This window comes from Panicum hallii, chromosome 5, assembly GCF_002211085.1.
Source record: "Panicum hallii strain FIL2 chromosome 5, PHallii_v3.1, whole genome shotgun sequence".
In the NCBI taxonomy this organism is placed as follows: Eukaryota; Viridiplantae; Streptophyta; class Magnoliopsida; order Poales; family Poaceae; genus Panicum; species Panicum hallii.
The window spans coordinates 7,695,119-7,712,648 of NC_038046.1; the positions used below are offsets into that span (position 1 = coordinate 7,695,119).

The following is a 17,530-nucleotide window of genomic DNA, read 5'->3' on the forward strand; positions in this document are numbered from 1 at the left end:
TTGGGGTGTTGGGTAGTGCGGGGAACTGCTCTGAACTAGACCCCCCAATTCGGTGGCTAGGATTTTCAATGACAAATATGAGAGATCCAAATTTTAGTTTAAACGATGACAATTTTTAGCCTCGGGACAGTTGCATTTCCCTCCTGTGAATCATTGCTTCTTGTATTAATCATGGAATGCTTGCCTTGCAGGTTTGTGAGGTAAAGAATCCAATCTGGGTCTGCTATGAAGTCAGACGAATCGATACGTCTCAACTACAGAGAATATGAACACTGGAAATATGAGAAGTTTGTTCGTTTTGTCAACAACCTGTTGCTCCTTTGTTCTCGAGTAGACTTGCATATTTTCCAGCTGCATTTTGATAGCCACCATATGGTAAACTGCAATGATGTGAGGACGTGGATTGGCTATGCGGTTAAGAATAATGTTAAAGTGCTAGATGTGAACATGCATCAGTATGGTAAGGCTGTTCTACCTCGTTGCATTTTCACCTGCCGCTCACTCGAGGAGTTGAATCTGAAGATGGGAAAGGCTCCCTATAAAGATTATGAACATGAGGGACTTGTGCTACCTGATATCATCAGGGCTTCCATCCCTCAAAAAGTTATCTCTCTGTGATTTGGAGGTGTGGACATCATCTCTTGAGCAAATTATTGCTTGGAGCCCTGGCCTAGAGGACTTGCATTTGATAGACTGTGCACAGTATCTTGACCTTGTAGACTCAAAAGTGCTAAAAAGGCTAACTGTTGATGGTTTCCTAGGTCGAGACAAAGGACTCACAATTGCTGCCCCTTGTCTTATTCACTTCAAGTGCACAGGCTTGCCGCTGGAAGAAATTTCTTGGCGAGAGCGGCCATCTCTAGAGAGTGCACACATATTTGCTTCTCTTTCTAGGAGCACTTGTGATGGTCAATCTGATTTTACTGGGGTCTTTCTGAATGCCAAGAGACTTGCATTATTTGGTTCCGGTATAAAGGTATTCTCGACTAAAGACAAGTACATCTGTTTTATTGTTGCCATTAATATTCTGAATGACAGTTTGTTGGATTTTTTTGGCCTGCTACTATACTTGCCATGTAGAGTTTTTGCACATTGCTTGTATTGATGGTTGGTGTCGCTTATATTCAACTGAAAACATGGGCAAAAAGGAAGCGAACTACTTTGACACTTGTACTTAAAAGAAACACTTTTGCTTCTACAAAAGGGAAAGTAAACTACTATTCTACTTAGAACACAATAGCCAAAACTTGTCACATTCATAGCAACGAACAAGGATGAGCGTTATTTTGATTAATTGACTATTTTTTTCTGGATCAACTATTTCACTGCCTCGGAAACTATGAAGATGTCCGCGAGTTACTTTTTCGTTGATATGTTCTGGTGATAAGTTTTCAAACACAAGCATATTGGATGTCCACAAAACAAACAACTCTATGCCTAAAAATCGATACATTAAGTATTGGTCTGTGTTCCTTTCCAAAGTGCAGTTGTGTATTTTACCCTGGCTTTAAGGTGAATTCGAAATCAGGAATCATCATCATCCTTTAAAATAAGGCTTGTCAAAAGTTATGCAGGTTTGTGTTTAGCCTGGCAGTATTAAGATAAATGTAATGGGATCTTTCCACCTAGTTTTGTGGCTCATATGAATTTGAATGCGAAAAAACTAATACCATTGAGCACAGCATGTCGTTCTGCTAAGTTTTTTCCCCTGTTTCCAAAGATGTTCTGTTAACTTTAAAGAGTCTTGATACTGAATATTGTTCTAGGAAAGAAACTACTACTGAAACTTAGTTAATATTTTTCTATTCACATTTTTAAATATTCCTGAATGCACTCCCTGAATAGTTAGATGTGGTAAAAGTGCTAAATAATTCTTAGGTTCCATGATATGATGTGTAGTGGCGTCATTTGACATGTCATGTGTGGCAGTTATGTTCCTCAACTTAATTTTTTGCTAGTATACTTGGCAATATTCTGGTTTTGGCTGCATCCAAGTTATGATTGACCCCACCCTCTTGAAATGTGAGGAAAAGGAACTGCCCACATGCTCTGTATTTGAGAGTCTTTCGACTCTTGCAATTGGTGAATGGTGCTTAACTGATGACTTGTACGTTGTACTTCGCTTCCTCCAGCTTTTCACCGAGACTAGAAAAACTTACTTTAAAGCATACAAAGGTATCCTGCATTCCAATTTATTGCCTTTTTTTGGAAGAAAAAGAGCAATTAGTTAGTATCCTTTTCCATTTATTTCTTGCACTGTCTGCAGCTTAACAGAGCAAGGGAAGGTGCAGAAACAGAACCGATATCAGTAGCTGGAATGACCGTCCAATGCCCACTCCTTGAAACAGTAATAATACAATGTTCCAAGGATGATGGTGAAATTCAGAAGACGTTGGATGCTTTGATAGCGATTGGCATCAGCATGGAGTAGATACATGTCACTTTCTATGAAGACATCCAAAAGAACGCAGCTGAGAGGAAGCGTAAGAGATAGGAAGGAAAGATGGGACAAAGCATCTTAGAGAAGAAATTGAAGAAGGAACAAGATTGGGTTGACGATAGTCATGCGATAAGCGACAGTGATAACGATGGTGACGAGATGGAGGAAACCTTTAGTTATGAATACGATCTTGATGATTTCTAGAGCTCAGCAAGGTGTGCTGCTGCATCTAGAGCTCAGCTAGTCCGCTTGACCCCTTCATCCTGGAGATGATGATGGAATTGATAAGATGGTGAACGCTATGGTAGCGAATGGTGTCAGGTTGGATAGGATACTGCATGAACGCTCCATCCTGTATTATTTTCCCGCAGTATATTTTGGGGCTTAGCTTTGTTGAGTAGTCTTAATGTAGTCTACTAGTGGAACCTAATGTTGGTGACTTCCAGGTTAGAAGTAGTCTGTCATGTCTAGTGGGCAAAAATCTACCTGCACGATATTGCGACTATTTGGAGTTTTTCACTTTGAGCATGGATGCATCTTGTTGGCATACCTTGGTTCGTCTCTACTGCTTGGTTGTGAGATCTGTGATTTGCACTGCTTGGTTGTAGCTCTGATTCCTGTTTGAAATTCCTGTAGTTCATATGAAAGCTTGTGAGCTGAATCACAATTGAAGTGGTTGATCCGTGCCGGAACCGAACTTATGATATTTGGCTTCGTCCAGTCTGATCGAGACGAACCGCAATGGACTCCGGTGACTCGAGCTGTCGAGCATCCTGGCGGCTCACTTCCGTTCATGCCATCGTGTATCTGCAATCCAACTGTTTGTATTGGTATGAACTTTCCTTTTCTGCTGAAAAATCGTGAACTAGAGAGGCCCAACCCATGAAGAATAGGCCGACATTCAGCCCACGGATAGGCCGGCCCGATCAGAGGTAAGCCCGTACCATAAATAGCATTCCTTCTCCTTCGACCCCAATAACGCGCATTTCTGATATCCTAATAGGAGTTGATGTTGTTTTGGCTGCTGGGCCATAACACCGGAACATTATTGTGGCCGGTGCATATGTGATCAGGCCCGGTCCAGTCGTTTCAATACTTCGGCGGCCTTTAGTATCTGCATAAGCTCACGTGTGGCCCATCAAATTCCAACGCATCGCCGCTAGTTCCCTTCCTCTCTTCTTCTTTGCCGGGTCATCCTCCGCGTCCACGCGCCGGCACGCCCACTGCCGGCGCTCCTCCCCCAGTCTCATCGGGGTGGAGACCCATCGAGGCTTGGGCTGGTTCCTTCATGTGTTGCTTAGTAACCCTGCTTGTTTCGGATGGATTCCTCATTCCGGTTTTCCTAGGGAGGGTATGGTTTTGTTCCCAATCAAACCTAAATGGCTAAATCCTCCTTTTCTGCATTTAGATTCAGTTAGTCGCGGATTTCGTGTTGTGCGGCGGTTTCATCCTACTAGTGTAATCCAATCCGTCCATGCATTGTTCGATTAGGATTGGGTGGGCGCAGTTTATGTTTTTTCAAAAAATGCTGGAATTTAACTGAATCTCGATATCCCAGCGAATTCCTTAACTGTAGTTGCAAGTCTTGTGATCGAAAGAAAATATTTCTTTTGCCTCTGGGGATTTTCGGCTCAACTATTGATTGTGGAATATGCTTGCACTGGCAGGTTTCTTATGTGAGAATCCAAGGTATGGAGTCAACTGATGATCAAGGTATGGACAGTGGCATTGATTGGATCAGCGTGCTGCCTACTGAGATCCTGCACAATATCCTATCCCTCGTGAGGATCAGAACTGTTGTGCGGATGCGCAGGTTGTCCATGAGGTGGAGGCAAGTGTGCGAGGCTTTGCAGTTCATATGTCTCACACGCAGAGAATTTCAACATTGGAAGGCCGAGAAGTTTGCTCGTTTTATTAACAATCTGTTGCTACTCGGAGCAAGAGTGGACCTTCATACATTCCAGCTGTGTTGGTATGGTCCAAGCCCTCTAGACTACAATGATGTGAGGATGTGGGTTGGTTATGCAGCGAAGCATAATGTTAAAGTTCTTGACGTGGTCCTGGAGGCGTACAATCAGGATTTTCTGCCTCGTTGTGTTTTCATCTCTCCCTTTCTTCAAGAGCTGAATTTGCAATTTGGAGAAGCTTCTCATGGACATGTGGGATTCGTGCTGCCACACAAAATCAACCTTCCTTCACTTAAAAAGTTGACTCTCTCTGAAGTGGAAGTGTCTCAGCTATCTCTTGACCAAATTATTGCTTGCAGCCCTGGCCTAGAAGATTTAAAAAGTTGACTCTCTCTGAAGTGGAAGTGTCTCAGCTATCTCTTGACCAAATTATTGCTTGCAGCCCTGGCCTAGAAGATTTAAATTTTATAAACTGTGCAAGATATTTTAAGCTTATAGATTCAAAAGTCCTAAAAAGCCTAATGCTTGATGGTTTCATAGACAGAGATGATGGGTTCACTATTGCTGCCCCTCATCTCATTCACTTTGAGTGCTTAGGTTGTCCATTGGAATATATTTGTTGGAGAGAGCGTCCATCTTTAGAGAGTGCACACATAGATACTTGTGGGCCTACATTTGATGATCAATCTGATTTTACTGGAATTCTATCGTGTGCCAAGACACTTACATTATTGAATTTCCAAGGTTCCGACGTAAAGGTATGCTTCTCAAAAGACAACATGCCTTTTTTTTCCTGTTACTATCATTACTCTGAATCAAAATTATTTGGAAACAATGCTATTTACATAGTGTGTAGATTTTTTTGTGCATATCTTGTATTCGATAGTTGTTGTTGCTAATATTCATTATGGGAAGGAACACCATCATCTTTCACCAATCCAAATTAAAGGCAGTTAGTTGGTTCTACTAAAATGTTATTAGCACTTAGCTTTGACAGAAGGGATAAGGGGAAAAAGAATAGCGTAGTTAGAAAAAAAGAATCAAACTAGTTGAACTTTATACATATCAAATGAGGTGCTATTCTTTGCTGTTGATTTCTTAATTTAGTACATGAGAGTTCATTGAGATTGATTGTTGATTTATTTCATCTATGATGGTTGTCTGAAGTAACAGTCGCCGGCACTAGTATATCAATACATTTCCAGAAAATAAAAGAATTTCTATGCCATATCTCTGCTTTATTTAGTACACAATGATCATTCGAAATGCATTAATCTTGTGTGGTGTCACTTTCAGATTGTAGAGTCATTTCTTTAATTCTTCAAGGTGTATTTCAAATCACCACTTGTTAGTTTTCCCTTTTCATGGTTCTTCACAAGTTATGTAGGACAACATCTAAGCGTTGGGTGTTAAGATAGCGTAACAGTTGTATTTTGTCACTAGTATTTCTTCTCAACTGAACTTTGAATGTGAAAAGCTAATATTAGTGAAATTTTATATTGTACAAATACTTTTATATTACTACTGGTACTGAATATTGTTTTATGAAGTAACATATACCATTACCGAAGACAATTTAATGTTGTTATTCGTTAATTTTTGGTATTCCCCAACGTATATTGTCGATTTGTCTTTTGCACTTGTACCATGTCCACCAAAATAATATCACTTCAAAATTTTGAGCATTATTTTTTGTTATACGTAAAGTGAATCGGCCATGAATAGGACAACCGGAGTCTAAAACATAAGTGCGAAAAAATGTTCAGTTCGATATGGGTATTTTATGCATTAAAAGATGAACATGAAAAATCCTATATGTTGGATTCAAGTTGCAACTGTTGTACAAATACATGCAAGGTTGCTGTCTACTTAAATGGGATGGCCCATTGGCCCCCTTTCCTCGCTGATGTTTTGACAATGATAATTTTGGTCATAGTTTTTTATAAAAAAATCATGTAACTAATCGGAATTAAAAAAAACTGTAGATCTTAAAACATGTGGTGTCATATGGGCTCAGGTTTGGCAAGCTTGAACGTTAGTGGCATAACAATGCTGATAAACCGCCAGCCACGTCACAAGGGTAGGGAAAGAGGAGACATAGACAAGATCAGTATTCTTCTTGCCTGCCTAGTGAATCCATCTAGAATATCTCAAACCATATATTTAAACTAACTCATTACATAACCCAAGTTTTGTGCTAAGAATCCCTTGGCCAAATAGCAAACTAGATATAAGCTAACAACATGGTAAGTAGGAGGAAGCTTATAGCCATGTGCTACAGAACCTGGCATGTGGACTGTTCACACACTACATTAACATAGTACCACTAACCTTTGCACGTGACATGTGGATATATGATTTTATTATTCTGAAAATCATAAGTTAATAGATTGCATCGTATTTGTGCTTGCTGTAATTTGTAGTATACCTGTGGTATCTTTATCCTGTGATTTACGCCCTACCAAAGAATAGGTAAATTTGCTTAGGTAGTTAAATATTGAAGCTTCGATTTGCAGCTTTATGTATCTTGCATTCTAATTATTTTTGTTGTACAAAAGTTTACTATTGGTAACATTCTGTGACAATATGTTGGGCATGTCATGTGTGGGCTGTAGCAGTTCTGTTTCTCAAGCCTTTGTTTGCTACTGGCATGCTTAGCAATATCAAGGTTTTGGTTTGGTTACATAGTTATAGCTAACCTACCTATCATCTGGAAATACAAGGCTATGTTGGAAAAGCAGCTGCCCACATGCTCGGTATTTGAGAATCTTGAAACTCTTGAAATTGGAGATTGGTGTTTGACTGATAACTTCAACATTGTACTTCGCTTCATGCAGCTGTCACCAAGACTTAAAAAACTTACCTTAGTGCAAAGACAGGTATGCTGCTTACAGAACCAATACCTTCTTTTTTTTTTCCTCGGAGAAGAATTACTAGAAAGTAATGTGTTTCTCTTTATTCCCTATACTCTTTTTAGCTTCCCAAAGAAGCAAACGGAGCAAGAATAGATGCTATGCCAATCAATGAAATGGCCTTGCAATGCCCACTCCTTGAAACAGTCATAATACGATGTTCCAAGGATGATGGGGAAATTCATATTATGGTGAATGCAATGGTAGCGAATGGGGTCAGCATGGAGAAGATAAATGTTAAATTCTATGAAGATATGGTAGAAAAGGTCGTAGGGGAGATAATAAGTTTGAGGCATGAATAGGAGAAGGAATTTGCCATCTTCGAGAAAACGTTGGAGAAAAATCCATAATGGGCGGTTGATAGTAGTTATGCGGGGAGTGACTCTGATAATAATGACGACGAGGAGGAGATTGAAGATGACGAAGATGATGAGTGGGAGGATGAAGACGAAAGTGAGTCCGAGGATGAAGATGATGATGAGTCAGAGGATGAAGATGTCGAGGAGTTGAAGATTGGCGATCACAATGATGATTTGGAGGATGGTGTTGTGGACAACAATGAATATGGCAATGACAATGGCCTGGAGGGCGATGGTGTCAACAACAATGTAGATGGGAATCATGGTAGCCCAGAAGATGGTGTTGACAACAATGAAGGCGGCAATGACAATGGCATGGAGGATGGTGTAGCCTGTAGTCATCAATGAATGGAAGATGATTATATCTAGAGTTCAGTAGGGTGCACTATTTTTTTATTTATTTTTTTGCCGGCTGCTATTTGTCTCTGTGCAGTCCATAGACATGTGGCATCTTAGATCCACCTCAAAGTTATGTGACTTGATGTTACGACATCAAGCAATCTATTAGGTTCTGGTGACTGCTGGACCTCTAAGCAGCTTATCTATGTGCATGACATGACTATTTGCTGTGTACCATGTTGAGAATTGCCATGTTCCTGACATCGCGCCAGCTATCCTGACGATATATCTTTTTTTTTTTCTTTGAATTGCTCACCTCTGTGATTGCTTGGTTGTGAGCTCTATGATATCGGGAGTTCATTAGTGACACTGAACCGTAACTGAAATGGCTGATCCTTGTTGCCAGAACCAAGTCAGTGATGGGAGAGTAACGGAATTTGGATGTTGGAGCTGGAGGTTTGAGAATTTTGTGCGCTTTGTTAACAGCGGGTTGCTCCCCCGTGCTAAAGTGAACCTGCACACATTCCAACTGCATTGGGATAATGACAGTTATTTGAACTGTAGTGATGCCAGGATGTGGATTGGTTATGCAGCGAGGCTTAATAATGTTAACGCGCGAACACACATTGGTACGATCTACCTCTCATTGCGTATTCACCTGCACCTCTCCTCAAGAGCTAGAATTGCAGTTGGGAAGAGGTTACTATAATAAGCACCGTGGGCGTCTGGGATTTGTGCTGCCGGACATGATCAATCTTTCTTCGCTCAGCAGAAAGTTGACTCTCTCTAGCTGGTGTGGGAGTGCCTCAACTCCCTGGTCTCGAAGACTTGTATTTGACAAACTGCACAGATATTTTAAGATCAGACTCAAAAGTTCTGAAAAGGCTAACTCTTGAGGACTCCACAGATGGACACGGTGTGTTCACTGATGTTGCTCCCAGTCTCATTTACTTCAGGTTGTAGTTTATTCTGTGCTCGTCAGCTCGTAGCTGCTGAACTCCGCCTACGCCGGGATTTGTGAATTGTAACTCGACTCGGTTTCCATGCTTGCGTTGTACTCAGTACTCACTCCATGTTAGCATGTCGATCTGGTTAGAATGGTTAAGTTCCCTTTCGTTATATAGAGCCATCGTGCTAGCTGGTGGTCTGTCGATCTAGAGGTGTTCTTATGGCTTAATGACCATGTTTTGAACCTCACCAATAGGGATCTTAGATGAATTTTTTGCGGGGTTCTAATTAGGCGGTCTGTTAATATGATCAATATTTAGGAACATACGTCAAGATTTGTGCACAACTTACTATCATGCATGTAAACCATTGGATGGATTGATGATCTTTTCCCATAGGAGTGATTTTGAACCATTTGGTTTTGACTTCACCCTTGAGTTGTACACGGATGGTTTGCATATGTAACAATTGTCAGTTACTAGATGTTTAGCTACCTGCACTTTCGAAAAAGTTCTACGGCGATCTGGTACGTTGAAAGTTCTGAACTCTTCGAGCAGTATTGTTCGGCCCATGTCTGGAAAGGCAATTGCACTGTTGGGCTTGCAGGTACCAGTTTTTCATCCGGCCCAATAACCCGTGGGTTATAAACCTCTCTTCTCTCCTCTTCGGGCTCCTTCCTCCCCGACGCCCAAACCCTAGCCCCCTCGAGACCTCTGCCCCTTCCCACCTCCGCCGCCACAGCGCAAGGATGGAGGTCGAAAGGGCCGCGACCGCCGCCGCGGCGGGGGGTTCCTCCGCTGAGATGGCGGTGGACCACGCCGCGGGCCCGGGCGCCGTGGAGAAGCCGCGGTTCGATGCTCTGATGCCGAGCGAGATGAGCGGCGGGAGGCCCCAGTTCCGGAAGGTGCCCGTGCCGCAGCACCGCTTCGCGCCGCTCAAGCGATGCTGGATGGAGATCTACACACCGGTCTATGAGCACATGAAGGTCGACATCCGCATGAACATCAAGGTAAGGGATCACCCGGCCTCAATTTCCTCACTTCGTTTTCTATTTTAGCACAAAAGCATAGCTTGGATCCTCGCTTAAATCCTGAATTAGCTATACATGCTATAGGTTCCTACTCATCATGATTGCCAGCATGTTTGAAAGCAGAATTTTGCCTATGGTCTAATCGGTTGAATGAAGCGCCAGGAATTTTAGACGATATCTGGCTTGGCGAGCAGCTAATCATTTGTGCAAGATACTACAGCTCAGTAGTTTGGTTATTGAAGCAAGCAATTCGGAATATAATAATGTTGATGATTGATTCCTTCACCTGGTTTGCTTTAGGGCTTTAGTTCAGCTCAGAATTGTGGCCTTGTTAGAAGTAATTGTTTAACATGAAAATTTAACATGATAATTGATTTACCAATGCTTCTATCTTTCACCTGAACGATTCCAAATCACAAGAACAGTGTACAGGTTCTGTGCTGAACTGAGTTGTGATTGGCTGAAGGTTTGTTCTGCTGTTCTGTGTTGCTATTACTATGCTTCAAAAGCTTGCGAAACTGTTTATATTAACTAAATTGGGACTGGGCATCATGGTTGATATCTTGCTCCTCTCTGAAAACATACTCCTGTGCCAGTTTCCACTGTGTCATGATTCGATTGTTTTTCTTTCTTCCATATATTGAATACTTAAGTTCATATCTGGCAAACTCATTAGATTGTTTCATGTTCCAGGCAAGAAGGGTGGAGCTCAAAACAAGGAAAGACACACCAGATGTGAGCAACCTTCAGAAATGTGCGGACTTTGTGCATGCTTTTATGCTTGGATTTGACATTGCCGATGCTGTTGCCCTGCTGCGTCTTGATGACCTTTATGTGGATTCCTTTGAGATTAAGGATGTGAAAACCCTTCGAGGAGAGCACCTGTCACGAGCTATTGGCCGCCTATCAGGGAAAGGGGGCAAGACCAAATACGCCATCGAGAACTCTACCAGGACCCGAATCGTTATTGCTGATACAAAGATCCATATACTTGGATCTTTTGTTAACATCAAGGTTGCTCGGGATTCACTTTGCAGCCTCATCTTGGGTTCTCCTGCTGGCAAAGTGTATTCTAAGCTTAGGGCTGTATCTGCTAGGTTGGCGGAAAGGTATTGAGTTAAATGGGTATTGTCGCAACATGCATTGTTGCAGTTTTGATCACATAATGTGTTGTCATAGCTGATTCGTGTGCTGGGCTGGGGCTATTTATTGTATCCTTCTGGGTAGCAAACTATATTATGTCGAGAGATTTGATATATGCCTTGTCTACTGTTGCACTTGTCCATCTGCTTATATTGTTGAAACACTGGAGCTGTTACTGCATGTTGTAGGGATGAAAAACTGCATTGCATGGCAGTCTTGTTACTATGTGTTGATGTGCAGTTTGTCAAGTTGTGCTGCTTCATGTACTCGTGAAAATGCTGCATTAACTGTCTTGTTGGGTGCCTGTTTGAACATGGTTCTTTTTTATTATAGTGTTTACGTTTGCTGGTTCGTTGTTTCTAGTGTTATCTGTAATTAGTGTAATTAGGGGTGGTAAAGGGTTTCAAATTTTAGCCTAAATCATCTAAGAGTCGGGCTGTAATTTTATTCAATTTTTAGCTAATAGTATATAAGGGTCAAGTTAGATTGTGAAAAGATGGCTATAACCATGATCGTCACAACCATGATCACAAGTGGAAAGAATCAGCGAGGAAGGTATGCAATTTTCCACGAAGCGGCGCCACCCCAACGGGCGCTCCCGCCGCCGTTGCATCCTCAAGGCCTCAAACTCAGTCATCATGCTCGTTGTTTCCAGCCTAGAGGTGGGACTTGGGCGGGGCGGGGTCGTGTCAGCCACGACCCAGCCCTCTCGTGCCTCGTGTCATATTCTCGTGTCATATTGGATCTGATTTCTATGCATGTGAGGCACGTCATGTTATGCTGCAACGGCATGAGGTTGGCGGTGCGGCGCAGGCGGGAGGCTGGCGGGAGAGAGAGAGGGCGGGATTGATCCCGCCGGGCGGAAGCGGGCGCTATCGCTCCACTCTCGTCTGCGTTGGCAGGCGCGTGGGGGCGGGAGACGGGCGGGAGCGAGGGGGCGCGCTGGCATCGGCGTGCGCGGGCGAGAGGGGTGGGGCGGAAGTGACGTGGCGCGTTTCGATTGGTCCACGCGGACTAGCCGTTATTTGATCGATTGAACTTCAAAAAATTCGAAAAAAATTGTAAAAAATCTCAAATTTCATCCCCAACCCCCTATAAATACCCCACCCGGTTTTCACTCCTTCCACACCCCATTTAAGCTCATTTCTCTCCTCTACGATCCGAAATCTCTTCCACCGTGACCGGTTGGTCTCCAGATTTTCATACCTTCACCGATCTCTTGCAGTCTGACGGGTTACAAGCATCTCCCCAAGATGAGTCTTCTCCGAAGCATCGCCGTTCTGATGTCAATTCTTCGCCGCAACCCCGGGCATTATTCCCCCCTGCTGCACCTCCGGCTCCGGGGGCACCTCCACCGCCATATCATTATCCGTACGGTCCGTACTCATACCCACCACCTTCATATGCTCCACCTCCATATACTCCACCTCCAGGCACAAGGAGCGGGACTGAAGGTCCGTGCCCACCACCTTCGTACGCTCCACCTCCATACGCTCCACCTCCATATGTTCCACCTCCATACGCTCCACCTCCATATGGTCCATACCCACCACCTCCGCACGCGGCACCCACGGTTCCAAGCCCCGTCTCCGTTGAGTCTCAAAATGAAGGAGCGGAAGCGACCGAACCAAAGCGTCCAAAGAGACTTGACTGGACGATTGCGGAGGAGGAAAAACTGGTAATTTAATTAGTGTTCATCTATTTAAATATCGTGTTTTTTTCAAATAACTAACAATATGTTCAGGCTAGGTATGCTTGGGTTTATCACTCGAATGACTCTATCACCGGCAAGAACCAGACCGGTTTGAGTTTTTGGGGCCAAATAGCGGAGAGCTTCAACTCTACCGCACAGCCGTCCCGTCGTCGCACCGCAAAGCAACTGAAGGATCATTGGAACGTGTACAACCGCGAGGTGATCCTGTTTAATGGATACTACATCTAAGAAGAAAGAGTGCGTCAGTGTGGAGCGGACGATGCAATGGTCATGGAGGGGGCAATGCACGAGGTACGAGAACGACCCGAAAGTGATGATAGCATTCAAGCGTCATCATTGGTGGAGGGGTGTTCGCCACGAACCCAAGTGGGCAGCGAAACATGGTCCTGGCAGTGGATCCGATGTGAGTAGCAAGAGAATCCGCCTCAGAGTTTCGCGTGAGTACAGCTCCGGCGGATCAGAAGATACCGAGGAGGACAATGAGACTCGTCCAATAGACCGTGATAGGGCCAAGGCGGTTAAGCGGAAGGAGAAGGCTAAGGGGAAGGAGAAGGAGAAAGAATCCTCATCAAGCAGTGCGGTAGCAAGTAAAGCATTTGCAATGAAGAACATGTGGGGTGGCTTAGTGAAGGCTAAACTATTCAAGCAATGGAACATAATGAAGTCCCGATCAACCGCGGATATGGACGAAACAGAAAAACGTACTCATTTTAAGGCCATCAAGACGGTGGAAAAAGAGCTTGGCTAGACGAGGATTCGTAGGAGGATTAAAATTTTCTTTTAATTATTATATAATTTTACTATTTTTAATTACGATGTAATTTTCTTTTTTAATTATGATGTAATCGGTAATTTTTTTAGTTGAATAAAATTAGTTTATTGAATTATTTCGCGTACGCGAACAAAAGAGAGTGAAATAATTAAATCTGGAAAAGAAAAGCTGACGTGGAGGAGAGAGAAGTGAGAGCTGTAGCCTGTGCATTGGAGGGGTGGGGTGAGAGAGGGGTGAGAGTGAGAGTGAGAGCTGACGTGGCGGGGAGATATCTCCCCCCCACCACTGGACTCAGCTTGATAAATTTTTACTAGGTCCAAACACGGCCTACGCCACGCAGGTACGTCTTCGTATCGTGCCAGCCTAAGCACGGTCTTCAGTATATTTTGCAGTTATCGTTCTGTAGATACCTGTATGTGTCCTCTATGAAGAGATTTTTATGCGTAGAAAATGAAAAATCATCTTTTTTGAATGATTTTGTTAAAGAATAACAGTTGTTAATTAGAAAGTAGCATAAATTGATTGATATTTGAACAATTGGCTACACATAGGTTGACGGACTATTTTTCGTGTCATGCTGGTCTAAGCACAGCCTAAAATATGGACCATGTTATACGGCCTATCGTACTAAGACTCTAGGCATGGTACTGCTCTCGTGTTCCTATCATGCTGATAAGGTCTAAAATTTTTGATGCCGTGCCGTGGTCGGATCAAAGTTAAATGATAGTGCCATAGTCCGTCCAAAATTAACGCTATTCCAGCCTCTTAGGCCAGGGCATCCCCTCCCTCTCGATCCAGGCCGCCTGAATGCAAATCGGACGGCTCCCGTGATGCATCCCGCATTCGATCAGCGACAGGGTTCAGGAATCAGCCCCTTCAGGGGTTCTCCTCGTCCTGTGATCCAGTTCCTCGGTTCTTCCCTCGCTTCCTAGGCAAACGGTCGAACACCTCAACGGCAAAAACACCTCCGACAAATGCGCGCTCTACTCCGCCTCCGGCGCCAGCTACCTCTGCCCTTCACCGCGCGGGCCTTCTCCTCCTCCTCCGAGCCCAACGAGATCCCCACCATCTACTCCTTCCTCCAGCCCTCTGTTTTCGCGCCGCGTCCCAGGCCCCAACCGCCGCCGCCCCCACCCCCGGCCCATGACACCGCCCCCAGAAAGACGCTCCCCGTTGCCGACGCCGCCACGCTCGAATCCAGCCTCCTCGCCGCCGTCGCGGAGGACCGCTCTGACGATGCGTGGCTCGCGTTCAAGTCACTAGCCGCGTCCTCCAGCCCGCCCTCACCCCACGCCGCCGCCGCGCTCGTCTCCCACCTCGCCGGCGCAGCGGCCGCGCACCAGCGGCTTAGCCTCAAGCGCGCCTTCGCCGCGGCCATCTTCCTGCTGGAGAAGAGCCCGCACGCGGCGCCCGTCCCGGAGCCCGCCCTCGGGGCGCTCTTCTCCGCGCTAGCCGCGGCGGGCTCCGCCGCGCCGGCGCTGGCGCTCGCGCGCGCGATGCTACGCTGCGGGCGCCGCCTCCCGGCGTTCTCCGTCTGGGGGCACCCTCTGATCGAGGTTACCCGCGATGACGCGGGCGCCTTTGCGGCATTCCTGAAGGTGTTCGACGAAGCCTGCAAGCTCGTGGTGGAGGAGAAGGCTCCTGCTGAGGCGGTGGCGATGCGCCCTGATCTCGCTGCCTGCAATGACGTCCTTGCTGGTTGCTGCCGCAGGCTTGGCTCGGTGGCTGATGCTGAGAGGGTCCTGGAGACTATGTCGGCCGTTGGGGTCTCGCCAGACGTAGAGAGCTTTGGGTCACTTGCCTTCTTGTATGCTTGGAGAGGTGTTCCCAGCCGGGTTGATGAGCTGGATACATTGCTTGATGCTCTGGGATTCAGCAAGAAGGGATTTTTCAAGAATCTGATCAGTGGGTACCTAAAATCAAGCAACTTCGAGTTGGTTTCATCACTCATCCTCAGTGCAGTGAAGGAGCGCAGAGTTGGGGATGGCAATGGATTTGATGAGGAAACCTATAGTGAGGTTGCTCGGTGCTTTGTTGATCATGCGAGGATTCGAGAACTAGCTCAGTTGATCATCCAAGCACAGGAGATTGAGCTCACTCAACAACCTATGTCAGCAGAGGATTCTGTTGGGTTTGGGATTGTCAATGCTTGTGTTGAACTTGGCCTATTGAACAAAGCTCATAACATTCTCGATGAAATGACTGCTCAAGGAGCTTCTGTAGATCTTGGTGTGTACTCCTCGATCTTGAAAGCATACTGCAAGGAACAGAAGACTGCAGAGGCTGCACAGCTTGTGGCAGAGATTAGTGCAGCTGGGCTTCAACTTGATGCTGGTAGTTATGATGCTCTTATCGATGCTTCCATGACAGCCCATGATTTCCAATCTGCATTTGCTCTTTTCAAGGACATGAGGGAGGCAAGACTACCAGAACTTAGATCAAGTTATCTCACTATAATGACAGGCTTGACAGAGAACAACCAGCCTGGCCTCATGGCTTCATTCTTGGACTCAGTTGTTGATGACCCGAGAATACAGATTGCTACACATGATTGGAACTCGATAGTACATGCTTTCTGCAAGGTCGGGAGGTTAGAGGATGCTAGAAGGACATACCGAAGGATGGTATTCCTTAGATTTGAACCAAATAATCAGACATACCTTTCACTGATCAATGGGTATGTCTCAGCTGAGAAGTACTTTAATGTGCTCATATTATGGACAGAAGTGAGGAGGAAGGGGACTGATTTCAACCACGAGTTGATTGATGCCTTTCTGTATGCTTTGGTGAAAGGAGGGTTCTTTGATATGGCAATGCAGGTGATTGACAGGGCGCAAGAGTTTAAAATATTTATAGATAAGTGGAGGTACAAGCAAGCATTCATGGAAACCCACAAGAAACTGAAAGTGGCAAAGCTAAGAAAGCGAAACTTCAGGAAAATGGAAGCCCTGGTAGCTTTCAAAAATTGGGCTGGTCTGAATACATGACACCACAACCTCAATTTATCAACCTAGCATGTGTTATGGCTGAATTCGTCGTCTTCAGAAAGCTGTAGCAAGCACTATGGATCTTTAGAGATGGTCAAGCAGCTGTTGACTGTGATAAGTTTGTAACAAGGTTGGATAAATTGGCGAGCTTGTGTTCTCTATGATATTTATAGGAATAGGTTTACTGACCTGTCTATGTACTAGTTTTCCATAGGGTCCGATCTGACTCCAGACCATGTATTACAGAAATAGATTCAATAACGAGTTTCTCTTGAAATACTTTGCGCAGAGTGCATCTTTTAAGTTTGGTGGCAAACAAAATGAGATGTCCTGATGTTTTATGCATTTGATTTATTTCACAACTCATATTGTCCAATCCTTTCACTCCCCAGTTACATTCTGAAATTAATTTGACTTCCTGCTTGTTAATATCATGGAAAATCAACTTCAGTCATCAAGCATCATGCATAAGTAGTTCATCTGGAGAAAGGTTTAAGAAGATACCAACTGTAGCAGCAACTGTCCTGTGGGCGCTTTCTCTTATGGTGGAAAAGTGAAATTAGGGATGACCATCACAGCCGAGGAATCACAGTGTTGTTCAAATTGTAGCTGATCGTAGTCAAATTGGCTCCAAAATGGGGGAAAGAACATGTAAATTCTTCCACTGTAATGGTCCAGCACTCCAGCTTACTAGTTTAAAGATTCCAACATTACTCTGCTGCTAAGCCTGCTATCGACTTACTTCCCGCATATAAACCAACAACTAGAGATTGGTCGGGTGCCATTATAGTGTTCTAGCATACATATGAGCAGTAAGTTATCACACAGTACCAAATCTAAGTAACTTAAGGTTCCAACATAGCATGCATATACCAAATCAAAGAGTAGCTTGAGATTAACATAGCATACATGACCGGTCCACATAACACAAGTTTGGAAGTTCCACAAACATTATTACAGGCTCTTGATACAAGAGCAG

At 44.4% G+C, this 17,530-nt stretch overlaps 3 protein-coding genes and 1 pseudogene across 4 annotated transcripts; all 4 read left to right on the forward strand.

Annotated features, from left to right (window-relative positions):
- Positions 1-225: 225 nt before the first annotated feature.
- Positions 226-2,494, forward strand: LOC112891887 (annotated as a pseudogene).
- A 1,173-nt stretch (positions 2,495-3,667) lies between these two features.
- On the forward strand, positions 3,668-8,165 carry LOC112895037 (F-box/LRR-repeat protein At5g02910-like). 2 transcript variants are annotated; one of them, XM_025962900.1, is made up of 5 exons: positions 3,668-3,791; positions 4,108-4,646; positions 4,721-5,105; positions 7,071-7,226; positions 7,325-8,165. In XM_025962900.1, exons 1-5 carry the CDS (start codon positions 3,729-3,731, stop codon positions 7,559-7,561), a joined length of 1,380 nt encoding a protein of 459 aa, XP_025818685.1. In that variant the 5' UTR covers positions 3,668-3,728; the 3' UTR covers positions 7,562-8,165. The 2 variants fall into 2 exon arrangements, with proteins under 2 accessions (XP_025818685.1, XP_025818686.1); XM_025962901.1 differs by lacking the exon at positions 3,668-3,791 and having other exon boundaries at positions 4,574-5,105; positions 7,185-7,226.
- A 1,414-nt stretch (positions 8,166-9,579) lies between these two features.
- Positions 9,580-11,303, forward strand: LOC112895967 (RNA-binding protein pno1). Its single transcript, XM_025963987.1, has 2 exons — positions 9,580-9,914; positions 10,629-11,303. Exons 1-2 carry the CDS (start codon positions 9,654-9,656, stop codon positions 11,049-11,051), a joined length of 684 nt encoding a protein of 227 aa, XP_025819772.1. The 5' UTR covers positions 9,580-9,653; the 3' UTR covers positions 11,052-11,303.
- A 3,169-nt stretch (positions 11,304-14,472) lies between these two features.
- LOC112894394 (pentatricopeptide repeat-containing protein At1g69290-like) lies at positions 14,473-16,836 on the forward strand. The gene has a single exon (XM_025962090.1). The coding sequence runs from the start codon at positions 14,539-14,541 to the stop codon at positions 16,549-16,551; it is 2,013 nt and encodes a 670-aa protein (XP_025817875.1). The 5' UTR covers positions 14,473-14,538; the 3' UTR covers positions 16,552-16,836.
- Positions 16,837-17,530: the final 694 nt, after the last annotated feature.

Coding starts and splice junctions, on each gene's coding strand:
- LOC112895037 (XM_025962900.1), top strand. CDS start 3,729: ATGTGTTGCTTAGTAACCCTGCTTGTTTCGGATGGATTCCTCATTCCG. Junction 4,647..4,720: donor AACCTTCCTTCACTTAAAAA/GTTGACTCTCTC, acceptor CTGGCCTAGAAG/ATTTAAAAAGTTGACTCTCT. Junction 5,106..7,070: donor TCCAAGGTTCCGACGTAAAG/GTATGCTTCTCA, acceptor TGGAAATACAAG/GCTATGTTGGAAAAGCAGCT.
- LOC112895967 (XM_025963987.1), top strand. CDS start 9,654: ATGGAGGTCGAAAGGGCCGCGACCGCCGCCGCGGCGGGGGGTTCCTCC. Junction 9,915..10,628: donor ACATCCGCATGAACATCAAG/GTAAGGGATCAC, acceptor TTCATGTTCCAG/GCAAGAAGGGTGGAGCTCAA.
- LOC112894394 (XM_025962090.1), top strand. CDS start 14,539: ATGCGCGCTCTACTCCGCCTCCGGCGCCAGCTACCTCTGCCCTTCACC.